The sequence below is a fragment of the Lepidochelys kempii genome, chromosome 1 (assembly GCF_965140265.1).
Source record: "Lepidochelys kempii isolate rLepKem1 chromosome 1, rLepKem1.hap2, whole genome shotgun sequence".
NCBI lineage: Eukaryota > Metazoa > Chordata > Testudines > Cheloniidae > Lepidochelys > Lepidochelys kempii.
This window is the reverse complement of record NC_133256.1, coordinates 154,496,188-154,521,740: the sequence shown is the minus strand read 5'-3', so window position 1 is coordinate 154,521,740 and position 25,553 is coordinate 154,496,188. Positions and strand designations below refer to the sequence as shown.

At 39.0% G+C, this 25,553-nt stretch overlaps 1 protein-coding gene across 10 annotated transcripts in view; it reads right to left on the bottom strand.

Moving 5' to 3' along the window:
- The window catches only part of KDM6A (lysine demethylase 6A), a 280,386-nt gene that overhangs the window by 106,772 nt on the left and 148,061 nt on the right, over nt 1-25,553 (bottom strand). For 8 of the 10 annotated variants that reach the window (XM_073359011.1, XM_073358944.1, XM_073358964.1 and 5 more), the window contains 2 exons: nt 16,146-16,266; nt 2,653-2,707 (listed from right to left, as the gene is read on the bottom strand). In XM_073359011.1, coding sequence (XP_073215112.1) covers nt 2,653-2,707; nt 16,146-16,266 — 176 coding nt within the window. Of the gene's footprint in view, nt 1-2,652; nt 2,708-4,354; nt 8,934-16,145; nt 16,267-25,553 lie in introns of those variants that run through there. The other 2 variants (XM_073359001.1, XM_073358955.1) reach the window with 2 other exon arrangements.

Below are 25,553 nucleotides of genomic sequence, written 5' to 3'. Positions count from 1 at the left end.
TTGAGTCCCAACTAGAGTAATCATAATAAGCTAAGACAGCTTCATGGTTTTCAATTCTTAACTGCAATCCTAATGAAGAATAAACATTTTTCTGAAATAAATCCAAGCTTTTTGCATCTTTGCCCTTGGGAGTAAATTTAGATTACCCTTGTCTCACTTACCTATTCATAGCTGCCACCACCAAAAATCCTGGGGCTGGCTGTGAATAGAAATACTCATGCCCCTGGGAGGGAACTTGGTATCTCTTCTCCATTCTTTTGGCAGGGTGTGTCAGAGAAAAGTGAGTTTGCTAAAGAATTTTGGTGGGTTCTAAGATGGTCTCATTCAGAGGCAGAGCCCCTCTAGCAGGTCCTTCAGAACGTAAAATATACACTAACTTGAGTGTATAATCCTGGACCAGTCCAATTGGCACTCCGAGTGAGGTGACTACCCTTTTCTTAAGTTCCTGGTACATTTTATAATTCAGAACAGGGGAGAATGACATTTGAGAGCGCATCCTCATCTGGTGAGGATGAAGAAGTGCTGAACAGAGACACTATAGTGTCAGTCTGCTGAACATCTGTGACAGAAGGATCAGATACTGGAGGGATAAGGTTCTTCAGCTGCTACAGTACCAGATGGAGAACAGCACCTTCATGGGGATCTTGGCAGACCTCTGTCTAGGAGAGGAGAAGTAGACAGAAATTGGGACCTGGACCAATGCGAGAGACACAGTACTGGAAACAGCATCCAAAGCTTTCCTCCTGAAGGGACCATATATCTGCCCTGCTGCACAATAGAGCTTCCATACCCTGACAGTACCAACAAAGATTCAGTCCCAGATAGTGCTGAACATGCAGGTGCAAATGAAAGATCGCAGTACTGAGGCCTGTGTGGTAAGAATAGTCGATTCCCGGACCACATCCTGCATCAGTGGTGAGTCCAGCACCGATAGACATAGGAGAACCCTGGCCACTATGTATACCTCAGGCATCCTCTGTATAGAAGCTGATGCCTCTGAAGGTCCTGGCAATGGAGTAGGTCTCAATAATACTTCATGAGGTGCTGCAGTCAACAACTCTACACTGTTAGAATGAGGTACCGGAAGGTGCCTAGCAGGAGACGACTTTGCATTAACCTCAGTACTGGTCTTCATTTGGTGTTAGTCTGTTGGGCACCTAGCCCTCAAAGAGGGAGAGGGCTTCTTCTGGCCAGAAGTCAAAGTGCTGGACTTTTTCTGCTGTTTGTGCAGTATCAGATATAGAGAATGACATCGTCTCTTTGGCTCTCTGTGATGTGGGGATGCCACCAAGAAGTCCGGTGGCATGCTCTGAGATGGAGTCATGTTTGAATCCACATGTAACAAGAAGCTGGGTGGCACAAAGCTGCTTTTATCAGGATCTCTCTTATGTTGAATTTCTCTCAACTTCTTAGCCCTGGTCTTAAATCTGCTTCAGATGGTGCATTTATGCCTCAAGTGCCTTTCTCCCAAACACTTTAAACAGTGGCGTGAGGATCGCTGACCGGCATAGATTTGTTACAGCCCCAACAACACCTAAACCCCACAGACTTAGGCATGCCCCAGTTTTGAGCTAAAACCTCAAACAAAAATAAGATAAGAACCAAGAATTTTTTCATGATGAGTACCACTAACGGAAATTGTAACTACAGCTGTACTAAACTAATTATTTACAATACAAACACCTCAAGTTTTCCTAAACAGAGAACAGGAAAGAGCTTGAGAAGCGCGCGCTCGCTCTCTCTCTCTCTCTCTCTCACACACACACACACACACCCTCCAACCAACTACTGACCACAGGTGAGAAGGAACTGCAGGGGGTGGGCGGGGGGTGTTAGGACAGCTCTACCACTTTTTAACCTTGGCTACTGGCATGAGGGTGCATGTGCTGCCCTGAGGGGTACTGATAAGAGAAAACATTCTTCAGCTTTGGTGCACTGACAAGCACACATCTAGAATGAAATGGACATGCACAAGCACCCAAAGAACTGTACATTGTAAATCTGATCCATGTTCAAATGGAAGATTGTGAAGAAATGTAGAAATGTTTCTGAATGAAATTAATGCTTTTGAAGTGAGATAATACAGCAACTTAACTACATTTTATCTTATCCAATAATGAAAAAGATAATTTTTCATACTTTAATATTGTATCATTCATATATCTAATATAAGATTTTTACTACTGCATTAAAATATTACTATAATAAAATAGAAAGTTACTAGGTTTATAGGATTTCTTTTTAAAACTATAAGATATGATGAACACTGTGTAGAACAAAAAGAAATAGCAATTCCTCCCCAAACCTTAGCTCTTCAAAGACACTGATGAGGTATGACCCTCCCGGATCACTATTTCTTCCATTTACTAAGATGACAGTAATTCTATAATTCCACTGGCACATCTATATTTGACACAAACTATTCACAGTAGTTGGTTTCATGTTCATTTATGCAGCCTGGGTAACCATAGCTACCTACATCAGACAGTGTCACCAGCTTCAACAATTCTATGAGGAAAATTCCTAAAGTACTCATTGTCCAAAACTGCCATTTTAAAAGAGGTAAATTAAAAACAGTTGTAGCTCTGTATATATGGCATTTTTCTATATATGCAACAAAATACATAAATCAAAAATCTTAAAAATACTTACTTTCCGCATTGGACAAAGTGCAGGGATTGCTGTCAACCAAAGCTAACTGAAAATGCTGAAAAAGAATTAATATTGTTTACTTGTTTCTGATATTCATAATTTTGAGAAATTATTTTAATACAGAAACAAATTTTTATATGTAAAAGCAAATATACTATTTTACATGAGTCAGCTAGGCTGAAATGCAAAAACTTATATATAATCTTTTGAAATTTTATCTTTAACAGATGTTTCATTAGAGGAAAGTAAAATAATTTTACAGAATGTTTCACGCAATTAAATGACAATACTTCTAACAATTAAGTTTAGAATAGACATTTTATGAAAAGAGTTAGGGTAGCGGGTTTCTAAAAGAATGACTTAATCATTTGAATTGTCAAGATCTGTTCAAGCATTTATTTGACTTTCACAACAACTGAGACCAAGTCACAGCTATTTCAGAGTCCCATGCAAATAAACATGCAAGTCATTAAATGGTATATTTACTACAGAAAAATAAAATAGATTCAGAAGTACAGTGATTTGGAGCATCTCGTCTGTTTATCAAGATATTAAAGCATTAAAAATAAATGACTTCATATAAAAAGCTACAATTTTCAAAACCACTTAGAAATCAATTGTCCCAGTTTTTATTTTAAAAGATAGCTTCTGTAAAATGTTTGGAATTGTCTCTGTCTGTACCAAATGTTATAAAAGATTTCATTTTAAAAAATATATAAACTCTGAATTTATTTCTTAAGCATTCCCCTTCTCCAATCAAAGTAATAAAGTTTGTCTACAGGAAAGTTTAGACATGACCAAACATTTTGCAGTAGAACCTCAAAGTTATGAATTCCAGAGTTACAAACTGACCAGTCAATCACACACTTCATTTAGAACTGGAAGTACGCAGTCAGGCAGCAGAGATCAAAAGAAGGAAAAAAAGGAAATACAGTACAGTACTGTGTTAAGTGTAAACCACCAAAAAAAAAATGGGAGGGGGAAGTTTAAAAAAGTTTTTATAAAATAAGGAAACTGTTTCTGTGCTTATTTCACTTAAATTAAGATGGTTAAAAGCAGCATTTTTCTTCTGCATAGTAAAGTTTTCAAGCTGTATTAAGTCAATGTCCAGTTGTAAACTTCAGAGTTACAAACAACTTCCATTCCTGGGGTGTTCGTAACTCTGAGGTTCTGCTGTGCAAGTTTCACATTAATTCAATGAACAGCATTAACATGGAAACTGAGACCTAAGAGTAACTGGGTATATCCAAATAGATGGAATATGCATACAAACTTAAATGCTTCAGCATTTTTCAAGAAACTTTACAGAAAACAAATCTCCTACATACAGTGTAGAGCTTGGATTAATATTTTCTTACTGCAATGTACAAGGCCTACTGAATATTGGTACCTACAGCAAGTACTAAATTTCAATGAAGCGGATAAGATACTTGATTTGTAATCCAGATTGTAACAGCAATCTGTAATCCAGATTGCAACAGCAATGTAGCAGCAATGTTTAGATACTGACTAAATCCAAATTTAATATGAAATATAAATCATGTAAATGAGGCTACTGAACAATTATATGTAATCTTGTTAGTATGCAAGTATGGCATTTTATTTGCTGGTAGCTAGAGTACCAAGCAGGTAAGCAACAGTAGCTGTTATTAATGAAACAAGAAAATTTAAAACGAAGTTCCAGGGAAAGCGATGCACTCACCCTCTTTTCAAGAAAGCTGTAAAAACAAGGATACCACTCCCATAACATCTCAATAGAATTTGACTTGCAAGAATGATACTATAACAAGGGTCCATAATATATAGGATTTTTACTTAAAAATATCTATGACCAGCTTAAAATCAAAGTAAAATAAAATAAAAAAAATAATTACAGTGTTACAATTCAAGATAAATTAAATTATAAAGACTAATGCTGCACCACCAATTACAAGGATGCTCTCTAAGCCATACATAAATGGAACAGACATCCTCACTGATTCTGTCAACTTCATCCATGCACACAAATAGTTGCCAAAAATGAAGTCATCTCAACATTAATTATAAACCCTAGTTTATCATATCAGCATCATGAATACTTTTGAACAATTCAATCACCAAAAAGAACACAGAAAACACTGGACACACGACTTCTAAAATAAAATGAAAATGTTAAACCAAAACATTAATATTAGCTTATTGCTTAGACTTGCCTGTTTTCTTTTCTAGGGCTCAGCAGTGATAGAGAAGTTAAAATCTCCTCTCACTTGCATTGCAATGCAGGTTGTGTGCCCCAGAGACATCCTTTGGTCTGTTACCATAGCAATACTAAGCAGGCAACTTAAAAATGATTAAAAGAAATTAATCAAAAAGGTCTACTTTACATTTTTTCTGACAGAAAAAGATGTAGAGACCTGTATATTTAAGCCTGTGCAAGGGCCAAATTTTACACGGACACTATCATCACCTATTAATGTTTAACATAAAACAGAAAGGTACAGATTTGCTTTTACCTAGTAATACTATTGTACAAAATAAACCGATCAAAAATGAAATGTTTGACACTTATTTGGCGGTTCCTTTTCAGAATGGTTATGTTCATCAGACCCAGTGAGAGAGAACAGATAACCTCATAAGTAGGACTGCCCATTTCAGCATTTAAATCTACCCGTATTCAGCACTACACAGTGAAACAGCAGGAATATTCTCACCAATGCTGCTAAATCACTAAATAGGAAAAAATGCACACACATTACCTTACAATTTCAAATTCCACTACATCATCTCAAATATTGCAAAATGTTATTAATTTCTGACTGCACTATTTAGCAAATCACACTGTAAAACTACAGATAATTCAGAAGACGTATACAGATTTTTACAGAAAAACAACAAGGCACTTATACAAAACAATTATTGCAAAGCTGCATATACAAAACCAACAATCTTTCAAGCAGTCAAACACACATGAACCACCCTACACCTCTAGTTGGTTACAATAAACGGCAGCCTCTTTTCAGGTAGTCAATACAGACAAAAAAAAAATAAATCATGCATATTAATAAATTAAGCTAATCAGCCACAATTCCAAAAGTTACTACCGTCAACACCAAAATTTACAAAACACTGTGTTAATTTCCAACTCCCATTTCTGCAACAAACAGAAGCAGCTAGCAAACATCTGCACCTCACACAAATATTGCGGTACTGAAGCGGTCTACTGCTGTGTGAAATAGTTGTTATGCAGGAGAGGCCGCTGCAGTTCAGAGACGACATACAATACCTCAAGGCAGACAGCAGTCTATAGAAATTCAAATCCTGAGTAAGAGGATTTACCTTCAAGGCTCTGTTCTGAATGTTAAAAAGTATCTTTTCAACTGCTACAGCTGAAGTAATGAAATAGCTTGATATGTAGCAATTTATAATAGTACGATTATCAGAAGACTATTTTGTCTCCTTTAGAGTCCTTGACTTGCCTATGTGATTGTGGTAACAATTTCTGATGTAACCTTTCTGAGAAATTTAAAGTACAGTGCTTGCGTGTGTACTCAATTACTGAATGTATTAAACACAATCATAAAATGAAAATAAATCTCAATTAAATCTAATTTAAAACATTCTATCCACTCTTACTACTAGAAGTATGTGTATTACAGACCCACAGAATCACTGATTCTCTTAAAATGTATTTATCATCCTCATTTACATACCTTTAACATTAAAGTGGCCAAATACATGGATTTTTGTGATTTTAATCCATTAAAAGGAAACCAACAAATACAAAAAGTAACATTTGCCAATCTTACTGCAAGGCATTCAATAATAGAGTAATTTGTAAATTAAAACCTTTTATAATGTTTTAAAATGGTGATTCTAACTACTTTTCTTATCTCTAGTGGTGATGTAACAAGTTTTCCTAATTGACAGCTGTACATTTATTTAGCACACTAAGCAAGCCATCATTTGGAAGCTGACAATTCTGACACCAACTTACCACCAGGGAAAGCCTGATCCCAGCTCAGTGCAATTCTGTCAGAGATAGCTTTTTCTGACTATATGACCTAGGTGTGATATGTATGTTCCTTAAAGCCGTCTTTGTTTGGATAACTAGGACACAGTAATCCTTGCGTAATCAAAGTGTTGACATGCAGCCAAGGCGCCATTCGCCAAGCACAGGAGGTTGCGGGGAAAGAGGATGATGTGCAACACGTGCTGCCAGATCAACTCTGCTCTCCAGGGTCCTCCAAAGTTGGAATTAATTCATGTTTTATGGAAAGAGGTTTGTGAGGCATAAACACTGTCTCTTTCATCCTACACTGCACAATCAAAACACCAGAAATCAGCTACGTGAATAGGACAAAAGAAAAGTGCTCCAGACAGAATCAACAACGGTCACAGATTTACATAAACTGAATGAGATCAATCTGTTCAGAAGAATCACTTGCTCAACCAATCATAGCTGTAAAATCTAACTCAAGTAACAAAACTTAATGAAGACTGGATTTTCACTGGCCAAAAGAAGGTTCTCTCTTCCCAGGCAATCTCTTAAATAGTAATGTTTGTCAGAACCATCTCTGAGTACTCATGTTGGCTATACGTTTGAACATGGCAAGAAGTTAAGTCTTTAGTTGTACATCATCTCAGAGGTTAGTTGTTTTTAAACTACAGTCCAAAAGACTACCAGAGGAGAGAAAATGAAGGTGTTTGATTGAGGGCCTGTCTTTGCTACAGTGTTAGCTCAACTTATCTGTACTGGAGTTAACTGCTCTCAAGTTAACCTAGCTCCAGTACGAACAGTCACATTGCAAAACAACACAAAGCATTTGAAATAGCAGCAACAGAGTAGTTGAGTCCCCGCTGCATTACAGCTCAAGCATCAGCAGCCTTTGGACCTTCAACCCACAACCCCCAACAGGTCAAAACGCACCACCTAGCTGAAGCTAGAGATCTTTGTGTGTGCATGGGAACTGGGGAGGGACAACACTAAACCTATACTTTGAGCTAACACTGTAGAGAAGACAAGCCAAGAAATGTGAATTGCTGTATTAAATAATCTAGTATGAAGTTAAGGTCCACAGACTGAAAAAAAATGGAGTGCTACTGATATTCATTAGCCTGAATTTTTAAAGATTTTGAATCACACTTATTTTTCTTTTTACTGTTTATTTTTCTTTTAAAAAAATCAGAAGCACAGAATGTCAAACAAACCAATTTTTAGCAATTTACTTCTTTGTAATTACAGGATACGGTGACTAGAATATTTTCTATATAATAGCTCCTGCAGGAAAACTAAAGTAAGTAGCAAACTGATTAAAGAATACTGAATGGGAGAAAGATATCCTTACTGCATGAGATTCAGTGATCCATAATAAAAAAAGGCTGTATGAACAACTCCAGCTGTTGATTCAATTACAAAGCTTCCTATCTTAAGTAATTATGCTTTATCAAAGAACATGTGTGGGTATATATCATACAGATAACTAAAACTTGCCAATTTGTGTAAGAGTTAGGGAGCACTAACTTGCAACCCTTATTTTCTGTTTACCTACAATTGTTTAAAAATAATCTTTTGACAGATTTTGTCATGCTTGGGCTTCAGCCCACAAAACGCTTTTTTTCCCTTTAGACTAAGAACAGCTAAAGATACATTTCTTTGTATTTGTTCATCTTTTTAAAAGTATTTTATACTTTTTTCGAACAGTTGCCAGAGGAATAGGATTACAGTGAAATATTTTGCATTAATGAGTTTAAACATTAACTAAGACTTTTCATTAGTAAATGTAATTGAACTATTTCAACCATATTTTATTCCGATTAAAAATCTGATTTAAGAACTTTAAACTTGGCATATTTGCAGCTTTTAACAATTAATGCTTTAACCATGTTTGAAAAATAAATGCGGTGAAACAACATTTTGAGGCCTGAAAATAGCCCAACTTTCTTAACTTCAAAAAGATGACACAGGGCCATGACACATCTTCACTCATGCATTTTTGACTCAATAATGGGAGCATGGCAACAATAACTCCCTAATTTTTCAACTTATTACCCTCACAGTAGTTTACAAGTTACAAACTCAAATAATGATACCACAGGTATTCCAACATATCCTAAAAAAAGAAAAAAAAATTAAAGGCATTACAGTAAGTTGAATAAGTAATAGGATAGTGATTGATTGATTCTAAGCAGATACCTTTAACGTGCATATGTAGAACTGATTAATGAAATTGTTTTTAATTGTTCACTTTATTAATATAATTTCATAAGTAAAGTTTTATGAATGAAACTACATTCATTCATAAAACCAGGTATCCCAATAACTGGATAATTGACAATTAAACTGCTTGTTAAGAGCCACAGCTGTTCAGGCATCTGCCCTTGTAAATTTCATTTTCAATCCAATTGCTGCTTAAATCGCTGAAACTTGCACTATTTCAACATAATCAAAAAGGCTGACAAAGGAAGTACTGTCGTCATCATCAATAGGTCGGAATATGAACAAGAGGCTGCTAGGCAGCTCTCCAACACCACTTTCTACAAGCCATTACCCTCTGATCCCACTGAGGGTTACCAAAAGAAACTACAGCATTTGCTCAAGAAACTCCCTGAAAAAGCACAAGAACAAATCCGCACAGACACACCCCTGGAACCCCGACCAGGGGTATTCTATCTGCTGCCCAAGATCCATAAACCTGGAAATCCTGGATGCCCCATCATCTCAGGCATTGGCACCCTGACAGCAGGATTGTCTGGCTACGTAGACTCCCTCCTCAGGCCCTACAGTCCCAGCACTCCCAGCTATCTTCGAGACACCACTGACTTCCTAAAACAAAGAAGGTGGATACAAATTGTAGTCATCTCTCTCACAAACTGGTTTTCCAACCTTCATGTAACTGGGCAGGAGTTCTGCTACACAGTACTCATTGGGCTTCATAAGTCTCTTTTGTAGACAGCAAAAGCACCAAATGAGGTTGTGTGGTTGAGGTCTTCTAAAAATGGGATATGAAAAATCCACCCACCTATGTCAGTAGGGAGAAGCAAGGTTTCCACTAGTGGGGGAGTTGGAACAGTGTTTGCAAAACCATGAATTTCTGTTAAATGAGCGCTGCAATTAAATACATTTTTCTACTCCTTTTGTTTGTGACAATAACCTACTGAATGAGAATTCATGCAATACCGACTTCTCCACCCTGAAGATGGATAGCTCTAGTGCCTGTAAAGCTGCTCATAGCTTTCCCAAAGCCAGAGTCCAACTCATCCTGAGAGAGAGTATTTTTCCAGTCTGATTATGATCATGATCAGGTCCAGATTAGGGCTGTCAAGCAATTAAAAAAATTAATCACGATTAATTGCACTGTTAAACAATAATAGAATACCATTTGTTTAAATATTTTTGGATGTTTTCTACATTTTTAAATATATTGATTTCAATTACAACAGAATGCAAAGTGTGCAGTGTTCACTTTATATTTATTTTTGATTACAAGTATTTGCACTGTAAAAAAACAGATAGCATTTTTCAATTCACCTAATACAAGTGCTGTAGTGCAACCTCTATATCGTGAAAGTTGAATTTACAAACGTAGAATTACGTACAAAAAACTGCATTCAAAAATAAAACAAAGTCAATGCAATCCTACTTCTTGTTAAGCCAATCGCTCAGACAAACAAGTTTCAGAGTAGCAGCCATGTTAGTCTGTATTCGCAAAAAGGAGTACTTGTGGCACCTTAGAGACTAACCAATTTATCTGAGCATGAGCTTTCGTGAGCTACAGCTCAAGTGTGCCACAAGTACTCCTTTTCTTTTTTCAGACAAACAAGTTTGTTTACATTGCAGGAGATAATACTTCCCGGTTCTTGTTTACAATGTCACCTGACAGTGAGAAGAGACATTCTCATGGCACTGTTGTAGCCTGAATCACAAGGTATTTACATGCCAGATGCACTAAAGATTCATACGTCCCTTCATGCTTCAACCACCATTCCAGGAGACATGCGTCCATGCTGATGACAGGTTCTGCTCAATAAGAATCCAAAGCAGTGCGGACCAACATATGTTCATTTTCATTATCTGAGTCAGATACCACCAGAAGAAGGTTGATTTTCTTTTTTTTTTTTTTCCTGGTGGTTCAGGTTCTGTAGTTTCCGCATTGGAGTGTTGCTCTTTTAAGACTTCGGAAAGCATGCTCCACGCCTCGTCATTCTCAGATTTTGGAAGGCACTTCAGATTCTTAAACCTTGAGTCAAGCGCTGTAGGAAATCTCATATAGGTACCTGCTTTGCATTTTGTGAAATCTGCAGTGAAAGTGTTCTTAAAATGAACATGTGCTGGGTCATCATAACACGAAACATAGGACAAAATGCGGGTAAAACAGACCAGGGGACATACAATTCTCCCCCCAAGGAGTTCAGTCATAAATTTAATTAAGGCATTTTTTTTTAAAGCGTCATTAGCAAAGAAGAAGCATGACCTATGGAATGATGTTTGAAGCATGAAAGTGCATACGAATATTTAGCTATCTGGCACACAAATACTTAGCAATACTGGCTACAAAAGTGCCATGCAAAAGCCTCTTCTCACTTTCTAGTAACATTGTAAATAAGAAGAGGGCAGCATTATCTCCTGTAAATGTAAACAAACTTGTTTGTCTTAGCGATTGGCTGAACAAGAAGTAGGACTCAGTAGACTTGCAGGCACTGAAGTTTTACATTGTTTTGTTTTTGAGTGCAGTTATGTAACAAAAAAATATCTACATTTGTAAGCTGCACTTTCACGACAAAGATTGCACTGCAGAACTTGTATGAGGTGAACTGAAAAATACTATTTCTTTTGTTTATCATTTTACAGTGCAAATATTTGTAATAAAAATAATATACACTTTGATTTCAATTACAACACAGAATACAATATATACAAAAAAGTAGAAAAAGATCCAAAATATTTAATAAATTTCAATTGGTAATCTATTGTTTAACAGTGCAATTAAAACTTTTTTAGTTAATTGCATGAGTTATCTGCGATTAATCAACAGCCCTAGTCCAGATACTGTGTGTCAAGGTCTCCGGCATTCAGTGGCATTCCACTAACAGACTAGAAATGCCATAGCAACTTCATATAAATTAAGAAATGGATGATTTCACTGATTAAATGTAAAACAGATCATAATAATCAATATAGTATTCCTAGTGCTATTTGTTTTAGTGGTTGGGAACAGGACTGTTGCGGAGTCTGATAAGGTATGAAATGGTTTAGGATTGTGCAGTAAATATTACCTGGCTGATTCTATTGAAGTGATCGATAATAAAGTAATGACCTTTAATAGTCACAGAATTTAAAGCCAAATCAGCTACTCTGACCTACTGTATACCACAGACCACTAACGCAATTGTCATCATTATACTTCAGAACTAGCACCACATTGTGATGAATAGGCAGCTCATGCCTCTCAGATATTTCTGAAGAGAACACTGCACCAGTTTTCACAAAGTTTGTCAGAGGAATATTTTCTTTACAACCATAAGGACTAGAAACATTTTTTTAAAGTGTAAGCTTAAAGTCTAGAGCAAAATTCAACAAGTGCCAGATTTTGTGCCAAATTATGGGGCCACAATATCAGAGTACAAAAGGTCCTAATTATAATTTACCAGTAAAAGTAATGATTTTAAAAAGCATTGTAAAAAGAGGGTTGATTTCATGCTTTGTAAAGAGCACCATTCTAATAATTATCCTTGTAATCCGAAACCTTAAAATAGTAAAAATTATTTATGTTTAAAACTGCTTACATCAAATAGAGATGATTTATGTTAATGTTCTAAAATTGTGTACAAATCATGGAAAACATTGACCTTTCCTCTTCCTTTCCTCTTTGCCTCAAGACTCCTACTGACGATGACTCATCTCTTGGCATTAAAAGACCATTACTTTATTCTTAGCCATAACAAACAAACACGAAAGTTTAAATACCATCAAAAAATATTATGGTATTTCAGACTACATTAAAAGAACTGTGCTATAATTTGTGGGGCCCCAAACAGCCAGAAGAGATCATAATATGGAGAGCTGCCTCCCCTTCCTGCCACACTGTCAAACAGGAAGACTAAACTGAACAATGAGTTGCTATGTCAGCACAAGGCCCCAGATAATTGTTCATTCTTAAGGCCAGCTCTGTTAGTTATGAACAATCATCTGAAGCTGGCTACATCTTATTACTCAATAATTGTCCTTTGGTGTCCTGAATCTTTGTACCAAGATCCTCAGAATACAAGTCAAATGAATTCCAGTATTCCAGGATGTGGGTAACTCATCTGCCACTGTCCCTCCAGAAAAGTGGAATGTTCATTACCCATGAAAACTTCCTACCTCTACCTCTTGGTTAAGACTCCTTGGGAGGTGCGGGGCCTGGGACATTAGAAACTTGGTGCTTATCCGCCGTGGGGTGCTCCCCCGGCTCCGCCCAGGCCCCATCACCACTCCACCCCTTCCTCCAAGGCCCCACAACCACCCTGCTTCTCCGCCACCCAGTTCCGCCCCCTTCCCCAAGCATGCTGTGCCCTCACTCCTTCCCCCTACACCCCAGCGCCTTTTGACGCTGCAAAACATCTGATCCGTGGCAGGCGCTGGGAGGGAGGGAGAGGCGCTGATTGGCGGAGCCTCCCGGGCGGGGGGAAGGTGCTGGGGGGGAGGGAGAGGTTCTGGTAGGGGGGCTCCTCACGCCCCCCGCCTGCCACTCGCCTCCCTGTTGGCCTCCTCACTCCACTTGCCTCACCTCCCTACCTGCAGGGGCGCCCCGAAGCGTGGGGCCCAGGGCAGTCGTCCTGATTCGCAATACCCAACTGACAGCTCTGATCACCATTCTACTTTCTTCATCTTTCTTACTTTGTGCTTTCCATTTAGGGATTTTTTTTTCCTGACCTGTGCAGCCTCTAACCATAACTCTGTGTGAAACTGCAGAAGTTCTCAGAGTATGACCAGTTAGACTCACTGTACAAAAGTGTAACTTATGTATATATCTAACTATAGAAACATACTATGCAAAAGCACAGTTTAATGCAGCATCAAGACTGATACATGTATATTATACAAAGTGCTGTACACACAGCAACTAAAAGCAAGATTTTCAAAGGTATTTAAACACTTAAGGATGCAGGCAAGTACCTGGTGGGATTTTCGAAAGCACCTAGACACATGTCTTCCATGGAGTTTAAGACAACTAATCATTTTCTGATGAGGCATTAGAAAGATTTGGTCCACAGAGAATCCTGATGGTCAGATATGTTTTTGTTTAGCCAAATCACAATTGTTTAAAAATACTTAATACAAATGCATTATTTTAAATCAAGATTTTTTTAAAGCAACTATCTCCTAAGGTTATAGTGGCGCTGTGCACACATGAAAAACTTCTCACTCCATTTGATATCTGAATGCAACACGTAATAGACCACAGCTCTAAGGAACCTCTGCCTCATTCCATATATCTGAAAATTTATACAGAATGAGGGTAGGCTCCACTGAAATGAAGAAAATTATTAACAAGATTGCCAACTGTAAAACCAGGTCAACTGATTTTCCATCAGAATAACTTTGCCCAAGAAGTCTACATTAACTTCTGAGTATGTTACAATGGAAAATACTGAAGTAATGAACCAGTCAGGAAACTACAGTTTTTATGTTCCCAAGCCTATTACACTATTAAGTTTCACTTTTTAGGAACAGCAAATACTAAAAAAAATGCAAAATATGAAGAAAAATAAGCAGATTTACAAGCAACATAGCAGTATAACATCAGTTACTTATGTCACAAGTTTCAGAATCAGCTTTGTTACATATCAACTTCCCTTGTTACATCACAACTAAATTCAGTGATAGAACTATATCAGATGGCTCAATGGTAAGAGTTTAATATCCAATTTATAGAAACAGCTTTGTTTTTCTAAAAGTGAAAAATTTTAAAAGTGAAAATGCTCAAAGTTTTCTCACTGCATAATTAAAGATAAATTAATACTTCCTTGTAAATTAACTACTACATTTTTTCTGTGCCAAAACCATTCCTTAAAAAAAATTCATCCAGTCCTCCCTTCCTTTTTTGGCCTACACTCATAAGATCCAATGCCAGGTGCATGCCCCAAATATAAAGGAATAGGGCAAAATGGTACAGCATTCAAGACTACTCATGATATGCCAAACCTTCAGCCTTTCCCAGCCCTGCTTTGTCACTTCATTTCTTACACACACACACACACACACACACACACCCTTCTTCTAATTAAAGTTACCCACTCTGCCTGAGACTCATGAGCTCGGATTTCTTCTCCTGACAGGAAATGGAAAAGCTAGTTGCAAAAGTGTCCCTGGGTATTACAAAGGTTGAGGTAGAAGTACTCCTCTGATCAATGCTCTACTTCCCTCTTTGATGATGTGCTTCAGACAGCAAGCAGAATGCAGATCTGAGGAAAAGCAAACTGGCAGAAAGTGGAAAGCAAAGCAGTTCTACATTCCCTGTGCCCACTATTTTTTCTTATTGGATTTAGGCAAGTTGAGTTGGAGTGCAGAATGAGATAAAAGAAGAACAGACATACATATAGAATCAAGAGGGTTTAATATACAGAAATCTAGCCTTAAAATTACATTTCATGTTCAAATATTTGCTGCCCTGCAATGTGGATTCCATTGCATAACAGGAAGTTCCTGTAAAAAAATACTTCCTTCTTCCAGGACAGGTGAATTTAAAGCTACAGGTTTATACTACAGAGTGGGAAAAGGAAGGACTGGAGAAAGCAAGAGCAAACAAGACAAATGATACGTAAGGAGAGAAATTATGGAAGGCAACCAAAGAATGAGACAGGAGGGGAGACAGAAAAGGAAGGAAACAAAAGACGACACAGAAGTTGGAGGTGGGAAGAAGTATTCTACACTAAGAAACAGTTTCTAACTGATCAGACAGTGATTTCTTTCCCTAAGAGGTCATTCAGGCACTAGGAAGTGTAAGAGTAATCAGGATGTATTGCCAGGTAGGAACATTTTAACAAAATAAAAAGATGAAGGGAAACTAATTTCATTTTGAATAAATGCTTCTTGACTGCACCAATTCCTAAACATTTTCTCTTTGCTTTCAATGGGTGAGACTGAACGGAGGAGGGAAAGATCTCTAGAACCCCAAACTGCCAATGTTAGTCTCTCCTTTATCATCCTCTCCATCTCCCTTCTATACACTTTCCTTCCCCATAATGTACTATTTTTGTTAGAGCACTAACCCAAGAATTTGTACACTCAATTTAAGCTGTTGGAATGCCAGTGCCTACCCGCAGCTTTGCCACGCTTTTCATTTGGCACTTAAACACCCTCTACTGTTACCCTCTCTGAGAGGCTGTACAATTACTCAAATATTATGTATAAGTATACTTCTACTTTCAAAATTACGATATTACTAATGTAAGCTTACAGATTATTTGCAGTTTTAAAATGCAATGAACTTTGCAATAATTGCCAAACAGAACTTAAGAATTTTAAAACCTACCTTCAAACTAGACTCATAGTCTGTATTCACTTTGAACATAAGCCCAAGTCGCAAATGAATTTCCTTGGCTCGACAAAAGCTGGGATCAACATAAAGCACCTCCTGAAATGCTTTAATCGCCCTGGAAAAACAAATATGCATAAAATGTTGCAATTTTTTAAATGTTACTTTATAATCAGTGCATGTTATTTATTTATTTATATTACATATTAAAAAATTAAAAGCAGAAAACTGTTATGGGTAAACACATCAAGATCAATTTTATGTAGAAAGGTGGTAACTTCACTTTTTTGTTGCATAGTTTTCAGTGTTTACTTCAAGTGTTAAAAAAAATCTGATTACTTCTAACACCTTAGTTGTCTACAGATCTAACCTAAAAGTTCAACCCTTTCCATTCAAGAAGAGAAATTGCATGACTTACTGTCTGTTTTGGATTAACATCCCAATTTTTTTCATTTCAGGAAAGGTGGACAAAATAAGAAGAACTGGTAACAAAAGTTAAAATTTTAAAGTTAAAAAATTATAACTTTTAAGAACAAAAACGTGTAGACTGTCTGCTCCAGCTCTGCCTCGGCTCCTGGCTGGTTACAGCTACCTGGGAGCAGAAGCTGCTGGTGAGAGTAGGAAGACAGAACCAAGATTAAAAGTTCAGGAGTGATCACCCACCACTCTCACAGTGGCCTCAGGCATCTTCACTTACAGAACTCTATCCCCCACTCCTCAAACACACCCCACCAGCTACTCATCTGCCTAAAGAGTCAACTGCTGCCCAAGTTCTCACTCCAGTATCAACCACCTCCCCTCCAGTTACCAAGCATGCTCCTATACATTTGCTCATCCCCCTCCATCCTCCCCCTCCTAGCCAAATACGTGGACAGCGTGGTAGGAGCAGGATCCTGTTTCTCTTTTTGACCCTTGCATGCTTCTGCTATTCTAGAAGTGAGAGAAGGGTGAGAAGGAGGTTCTGATTGTACTTCCTCATCCTTCCCACGCCTGCTCCCACTCATGTTGGAAAGCAAAAATCAGTTTGTAAGAAACATCACTTGAAGCTACACAAAACTTGGCAACTACAGTTACACAAACTCAGGATATTTTTTCCTAGACTATTTTTATTCACCAGAGCTGTCTACCTTAGACAGAGATGGTAAACAGAAAAATTGCACACAAGCAACTTTACTTGCAAAACCCCTCTGCTAAAGCACTACCAGCGGCCTTTTACCCACGTAGTTGCTCACTCTGATTCTTGGTTGCAGTGTTGTTGTAGCTGTGTTGGTCTCAGGATATTAGAGAGACAAGATAAGTGAAGTCTTTTATTGAACCAACTTCTGTTGGTGAAAGGGGAAGCTCAAAAGCTTGTCTCTTTCCACCAACGGAAGTTGGTCCAATAAAAGATATTACCTCATCCACCTTGTCTCTCTCTCTTGGTGTCAGTCCTGCCCTTGGCACACTATAGCCCTGTCTACATGAGGGAAAAATTATGTTTTTTATCTAACTTGTTTAAAGATGTTTTACCTAATATATTATCTAGCATATTAAATAATTGGCCCATCAACTTTAACAAGGTTTTAGCTGGCAACTGTAAACATAAGACTCCCAGCTACTTTTCCTAGTCTAAACAGAGTCTGTATGACCTTGTATCCTACCAGTACTCTCACCTTAGCCAAAGTCATGATGAATAAGTTGCCTCACAACACTGGCAAAAATATACTCTAATTGATCCCAAGATACAGGTTCACACTATACAGGCATTTTTACCACTGCCTCATTTAATCTTGCACTGGAGCTGCCTGAGTGGGCACTGGAGAAGAATCACCGTTCAACCTTCCTATAGAGTTAGCCATACTAAAGTAAATGAATTAAAACAAACATTTTATTATAAACATTCCCTATATACAAGTATGTTCACCTTCATTAGAGGAAAACTATCAAAACTGAAGTACCAAAAATTTAGAAGGTGCTTGACTTCACAACCTTAAAGTTAGATGTCAGAATTAAGGTTACCTGTGCAACCTTTATTCAGCTCTCTTGTGAGTATTCATAGTGATACAATTGTTAATTACACATACTATTTTTCCCCCCACAGGAACCCGCCTCATCCAGTGCACAAAATGGACCTACTCTACGGATCAACCAGAGTGTGTAGTGCAAGAAGCTGTCATCTGTAGAATCCCTGCCTCATTTGTTGCAGAAGCTGGAAGGTGTGTAGTAAATGAGACAGGTGATTTCAGGAAGAGAGAAGACAATCTCATGGTTAAGACAGCTGAATGCCACTGCAGTGAGATGGAGTGACCTCCCTCCTCTGGGATGAGCAAGGGTCCACTACACTCCAGAGGGCGTGGCCGGAACTATAAAAGGCAGGCTCTGCAGCCCAGTGGGGGCAGAACTGCAGAGGAGGAGGACACTCCGCCTGTTCTTCAGCAGTCCGGAGGGGACCCTAAGCTTGGCTGTGCCCAAGCCCTGGACGCTGACGAGGACTGACCTGGAGTGCCCACTGCCGTGTACCCTGAGGAGCCAGACAAGGCCGGGAGGCCAGAGCTACCAACTCCTGGGGAGACAGGAAGTAGCCCATGGGCAACCACCGTGCCGCCAGCGGCAAACCAGGTGCAGCTGAGTTGGCATGTTGCAGCTGGATCCCCGCCGATGCAGGGGCAGCCAACCCTGCCCCTGCTAGGGCCCTGGGCTAGAATACAGTGGAGTAGGGTGGGCCCGCGTCCCCCTGCCCCACCCCAGTAGAGGGGCCAACTCCCGCCTGGCACTGGGAAGCTCCTGCTGTGGAGAAGGTGCCTCCCTCCCCAAGCACCCACCAAAGACACTACTGTTTGCTGGCTGCCTGAGCCCTTCAAGCCCAGGCCCTAGCCTACCTATAGGCCAGAGGTGGACAAACTATGGACCGCGGGACCATCCTTCCTGGCCCCTGAGCTCTTGACCGGGGAGGCTAGCCCCAGACATGCTGCTCTGAGCAGCATAGTAAGGGGGCTGTGGGGTTGGATATGGGGCAGGGGGTTCCGGGGGACAGTCAGAGGACAGGGAGCAGTTGGATAGGACAGAGGTTATGGGGGGGCAGGGGAAATTGGATAGTGGTGGGGTCCCGGGGGGCCTGCCAGGGGGCGGGGGTGTGGATAGGGGTCAGGGCAGTCGGGGGGGGGGGGGGGAAGAAGAGGATCGGATACGGGATGGTATCCCTGCGGGCGGTTAGGGGCTGGGGTCCTGGGAGGGGCAGTCAGGGGACAAGGAGCAGGGGGGGTTGGATGTGTGGGGGATTCTGAGGGGGGCAGTCAGGGGGCGGGAAGTGGGAGGGGTCAGATAGGGGGCAGTGGCCAAGCTGTTTGGGCAGCACAGCCTTCCCTACCCAGTCCTCCATACAGTTTCGCAACCCCGATGTGGTCCTTAGGCCAAAAAGTTTGCCCACCCCTGCTATAGACTGTTTGCTGGTTGCCTGAGCCCCGCCCAGGCTAAAGCCAGCCTTTAAGACTGTATTGTTTGCTGGCCACCTGAACCTTCACAAGCCCAGGCCCCTGCCTGCATATAGACTGCTTACCCACTGGCTGCCTGAGCCCCGCCCACGCTAAAGCCAGCCCTGAGACTGGTTCTGGACTGCCTGACCCTTCTCAAGCCCAGGCCCCAGCCCACTTGCAGCCTTGGTTTAAGCGACGACAGTTTTAGTCGCCCAGATCGGACTAACCCCTGACAAGGACTGCGTGTCGCCCTGCCCCACTGGGGGCTCTAGACTGTCCTGCGGACTCTGATTCTGGCCAAACAGGACTGGATCAAGTGGCCTCCCTCCTCCAGGGTGAGCAAGGGTCCACTATAACCACCCTGAAGAACTGGATTCTAACTCTGCCTCTGCCTCACAGTTCCCATGTGATATTAAGCAAGTCACTTAAGCCAAACTTTTCACAGGTTGTGTCACTAATTGTGTGTTCCTCATTTTCTGGGCAGTCGACTTGAGTTTCTGGGGTCCAATTTGCAGAAGTGCTGAGTACTCATAGCTGCAAATGAAGACAATGGGATCTGTGCTTTGAATATATGAAGTGCTACAGAATGCTAACTTTGAAAAATCAAGCCAATGTGTCTTAAATTGGACACCTAAAATTAGTGGATACCTTTGCACTTAAACTCTGTGTCAGTTCCCCATTTCTAAAATGCAGTCTTCACACAAGGGTGGTGTTACCATAAATTCATTTCTGTCTATGAAGCACTCAGATACTGTAATTATGAGTACCATGGAAAAGCCCATAAGAAAAAAAATATACTTTTTTTTTGTTCAGAGCAGGATTTGACTGTGAAGTAAAATAAGGTCTGGGGCCACACACTGAACAAGGAGGAGTAAAAAATATATAGTTTTGTGCACTGTATGAGGCAGGCATCCTGTAGAAAAAACAGTATGCAATCAGGTAATTAAAGATCAGGTAATCATGAAGCATGAGTGTAAGGGGGCCAAATTAAGGCTGCACAGGCAACCGTAATTCTGGCATTTCCTAACTTTTGAATGCTTGACTCTGCAACCTAAATAAAGTTCTTTTAACAGTGTGTTTTGGCCATGTGCACTTTTTAAAAAAAAACCTAGAAAATTAAACTGAAGTCATGAGAAAATACTAGTTTTTATTACTGGTTTGTAAGTATGTTTGTCAGAATTGCTCTTAAACTGTCGTCTTACTCTAGTAAGGAATGCTGGTTGATTAATTTTTTTAAAACAAATATTTTAAACACTAGTAAAGCTGTCAGTTAGACCCAACAACTTTGGGAACATCAGAAAGCGAAGATTAAATACAGATACAGTTCAATTCAACTAGATGCCTATGGAATTTGTTATTTCTCCTCTGTTTTACTTACCGAGTTACAGGTTTTAATATGACGCACAGGGCTGTAAGAGCTATTGAAGTCAATGAGAGTCATGAAGCTAACTTCCTATTCACTTACTTGACAACATACCCATTCGAAGTATACATTTATTACATGGATTAGTCTACTCCAGTGCTTTAAGTTTACAGACTTTTAGATTCCTTTAAACAAAGTATTAGCAGTAAAAGGGAACTCTCTCCAACCCAATGAAGTATTCACCAAAATAAATACTGTAAACCAAAGGTTAGGTTGGTAAAATGATTCTTCAGAGATGATCACAAATAACTGGACGTTATGTAAGACGGTGTAAAGCCTTGTTAGAGATGTATTTTTATAACATTAAGTATAGAGTAAAAGGGATACGCCCAATTTAAATTGAAAGGAAGATGTGCTAAAGCTCACTGTCTGCACTGTACCTAATGGTTTAACACTGTGCACAGCTTTTTGTGTGTTATAACTTGTTATAAATTATTGTTCCAAATCTAAATTAAGAATGGGTTCTGTGTGTCACACTGTTCTGTGAATATCAAAGAGATACATATACCTATATCCTGTCATAATGGATTTTCAATGTCTTTCCTCATCCCAAAATTTATTTATAGCATGAATATTTTTAAATGTTGACCTAGTCCTCATAGCTAAGGCATTGGGATCAGCTATAGCTTAGGCTGCCAAATAGCTCCCCCTTTCAAAAGCCTCCCTTGCCACTACCACGCTTTTATACAGTTAAGGAATTTTTGACGATAAAAGTAAAAAATATACCTTCCTCACTACAAAAAAATGTACAATCCTCTTTTGCTCAAATATAGTGCTGAAAGCACTGATTGCCAGATTTGGACTTTCTGCCTAAGTGAGAAGATGTATTATTTTGAAGTGCCTTTTAATATTTCAGTGGAAAGTAATTTTGATTTAGCAGCTAAAGAGTCTTTAGGGAAAAAATGTGCTTCATCCATTTGAAATAAGCTTTGTTTTTAACTGTACCAGTACCTATAAAGAACAATCTATCAGTTTTCTAAAAGGCAAAATGTGATCCACATGTGGGCATGGCTATATATTTTTTTTAAATAACAAAGTTTAGTAAAGGTTTTCATCTTGAATGAGGCAGAGGTTCATAGGAGGATGCCTCATTTAATGCAATGTTAAGTTGTGCACTGAATGCAACAGAGAATTACAACAGCTCATTTAGCATGCATAGAATTGTGTGGTAAACTTTATAAGCCCTGGGCATAAAGGTTTGTGCCTACTACACAGAATTAAAGAATGCAAGGTGAACACACACAAGGAAGGGGGTCCTTGACTTAGTATGCAGCTAATGTAGATTGGACAATAGTGGAGTTTAGTGAAAGCATGCCTAATTATGGAATTTTTTTTCCCTCTTAAAATGGAAATCCATCAAAAACTAAAAGTTCAGAATGCTTTCGTAAACACATAAAAACTAGGAAATTCCTGGGACAATGTTGCACATTCAACTTCAACTGCCCCCGATGCATTACAACATGGACTATAACCATATGCAAATACCTCGAATATAAATGCCCAGACAAAACCCAACATTACGCTTATAGTAAAAAGTACATATTGGTAACTTCACAATTAAAAATATTACGGGACTCTTGTAATTATCTCCAAAACAAGCTTTACAAACCCAAAAATTCAGACTTCAATATTTCTTTTTATCCTCATCATTTGAAGTATGGCCCCACGTCTTATTTAATTTAGATCTTCCAAGGCTGGCACTAAATATGAAATTAATTTCTTCACGGGCTTTTCTATGGAAGTGCATCAATGTAGTATCTGAGCCTCACAAGCATCAATTTATCTTCACTATTCCTCTGAGATAGAGTATCATCACCTTACAGACAGGGAAGTGAGCCACAGGCAGATTTAAGGTAGAAATTTGTAGCATTCTCCAATAATTTTAGAATGATTGCACCACAAACTTGACATATCTAGCTTTAAAGAGTATTAGCATTTTATAGCACCTTTAAATGGCTGTGCAGGCCTTTGAACATACAACTAACCCTCAAAATATCTGGGGAAGGTGAGTAAATATTGTCCCTATTTTACAGATAGGGAAACAGACAAAAAGGCTATGACATGGCTAAGGCCACATGGTGAATCAGTGACAGAACAAGAGATTAGAACCTGTGCTCACTTAACTCTCAATCCTGTGCTCACTGCTCCAGACTACACTGCCTTACTATCAGAGTAGCTGAACATCCACAACTTACATTGACTTCAATTGCTGTTGTGAAGGCTCAACTTTTGAAAAACCACGCCCAAAATGTTACAAATTGGAACACAGAAAAGGAGGGACAAAAATAGAATTAGTAACTACCTGCAAATTTACACAAACTTAAAAAATTTACTCATTTTCTGAAATTCTCCTATATTCAAAATTGATAAAGTATACCGTATATACTTATTCACAAGCCAAATATTTTTGGTAAAAAAGTGACGCATCGAAGAGCGAGGGTCAGCTTACAAACGGGTCTACACCAAAATCTGATGATTTTAAACTCTAAGATATTCAATTCAATAATTTCAAATACATTGTTGTTTTGTTTACCTGGAGCGTCTGCAGGCATGAAGCCCCCCAGTTCCCTGTGGCCGCAGTTTGTCGTTCCCAGCCAATGGGAGCTGTGGGAAGTGGCGTCACTTCCTGTAGCTCCCATTGGCTGGGAATGACAAACCGTGGCCATTGGGAGCTGAGGGGCTCTGTGCCTGAGAATGCTCCAGGTAAACAAAACATCCCGACCTGCCAGCAGCTTATCCTGATGGGCCGGGAGCCGAAGTTTGCCAACCCCTGAAACATAGGGTCAGCTTATGAAAGGGTAATACAGTTTTTACCATTTTTACTTATCCATCTTGGGGGGGGTGATGGCTTATAAACAAACCGGCTTATGATCGAGTACATATGGTATTTTAAGTAATTCTGCTTTGAGAACTAAAATGGCTTTATTGGGTCCAATTTTTATTTGCTCAGTGATTTTGTAACAAATATGTTGAGTTTACCAATCAAATGTTTTCCTACATACAAACTCAACCTGGAACTAGAACCAAGCTGCATTCTTTCCACTCCGTGTAACAAACAAAGATTCTGCAGACCGAATTAGACCCTCAGTTATAGCCATACAACCCTTTTGTCTTCAATGGGTTTGCAAAGGGGAAACTCATTAGAATTTAGTAAACTTAGAAATTAGATTTTATTGATATACAAAGATTAGAATCCAACTCACTCATTCATAGCTGTGTTGGCTCTCTAGGACTAACAAATTGAAAAACATAATATATTTAACTAGTGTTACTGAAATATTACTCAAAATGATTTTAAAATAGGGGACCGTAAATACTATGGTGCATTTTAAAATAACACGTATAGTTGACTAATGTATATAATTAAGAAACAAGTCAAGAAAGAGATTAAGTGAGTTATTTTGTATTCTATTATCTACACCCAGACATGGTTAGAGATATACTGCAGGCTATTCAACATGATCACAAGATCAGTATTACCAAAGGCAAATGTTCTAGTAATATCAGCATCAATACTCAGACTTCAGTGCTAGGAGTCATCTAACACCACTAGACCAGTTTCTGTCCCATACGCAGGTCTGTATCCAGAATTATGTGGGCGAAGGAGACTTGCAGTTTCTAGGTACTCAACTGTCTTGTCTCAAAGCTTTTCTATGATTTAACCAAAAATGAAAGATTAGATACTGGATGATAGCCAAATTGTTGCCAAATGTGGGTTGCTTGCATGGAGACCACTTAACAGCCTCCTTAAGAGACATCTTGGCTTTCCTAAAGTAGGAGATAATAGTCTCTACCACCAATTAACCAAACTCTTCCACACTGATCTTTGTTAGCAACAGACTTTAGGAAGGACATCAGTGATAGGAAGGACACTGAACCAAAGGTGTTCCCAACACCTTTGAACTCACCAAAAGACAACTTCGGCACAGATTTGTTAAGGTATTTAGGGGCTGCTGTGCCCAATATTTCAATGCTTAACTCATTTAGTAGCCCAAATGTCATTTTCAGAAGGGAATTAGGCACTTAAGAGGGCCTTAACCTTTGTTCTCTCAGTATACCAATCAGCACCCACAGCAGACTTGTACTGAATCATCTTCTTTATTTGATTCATAAACTAAACAAATTTAATAAAAAATGGAATGGATTCCACACTGTAGCCAACAGAAGCTATCCACTACCACATGAATCTGGTCAGAGACTTTGCTAATGCTATGGTATAGGCAAAGAACCTCTGGTTTATCTCCTGCACAGCAACAAGAAAAGAAACCAAACATTCTTTATGACACAAACTATCAGCTCCAGCTCAAGACTTTCACCACCAGTGCTCTAGTGGTCTTTCTGCCTACCTCATCTATAAAACAAGGTGGCTAACAAAGATGAAGCTGGAGAAGAGGATACCTATGGGCTGGCCTATTAATGAAAAATGATGCTCCACATCCCACCAAAATCTCAACACACACCACAAATCCAAACTATATTTTGATCTAGATCTACCATGAGTAAAATCAGCTTTGAACTGGACAATGGAGC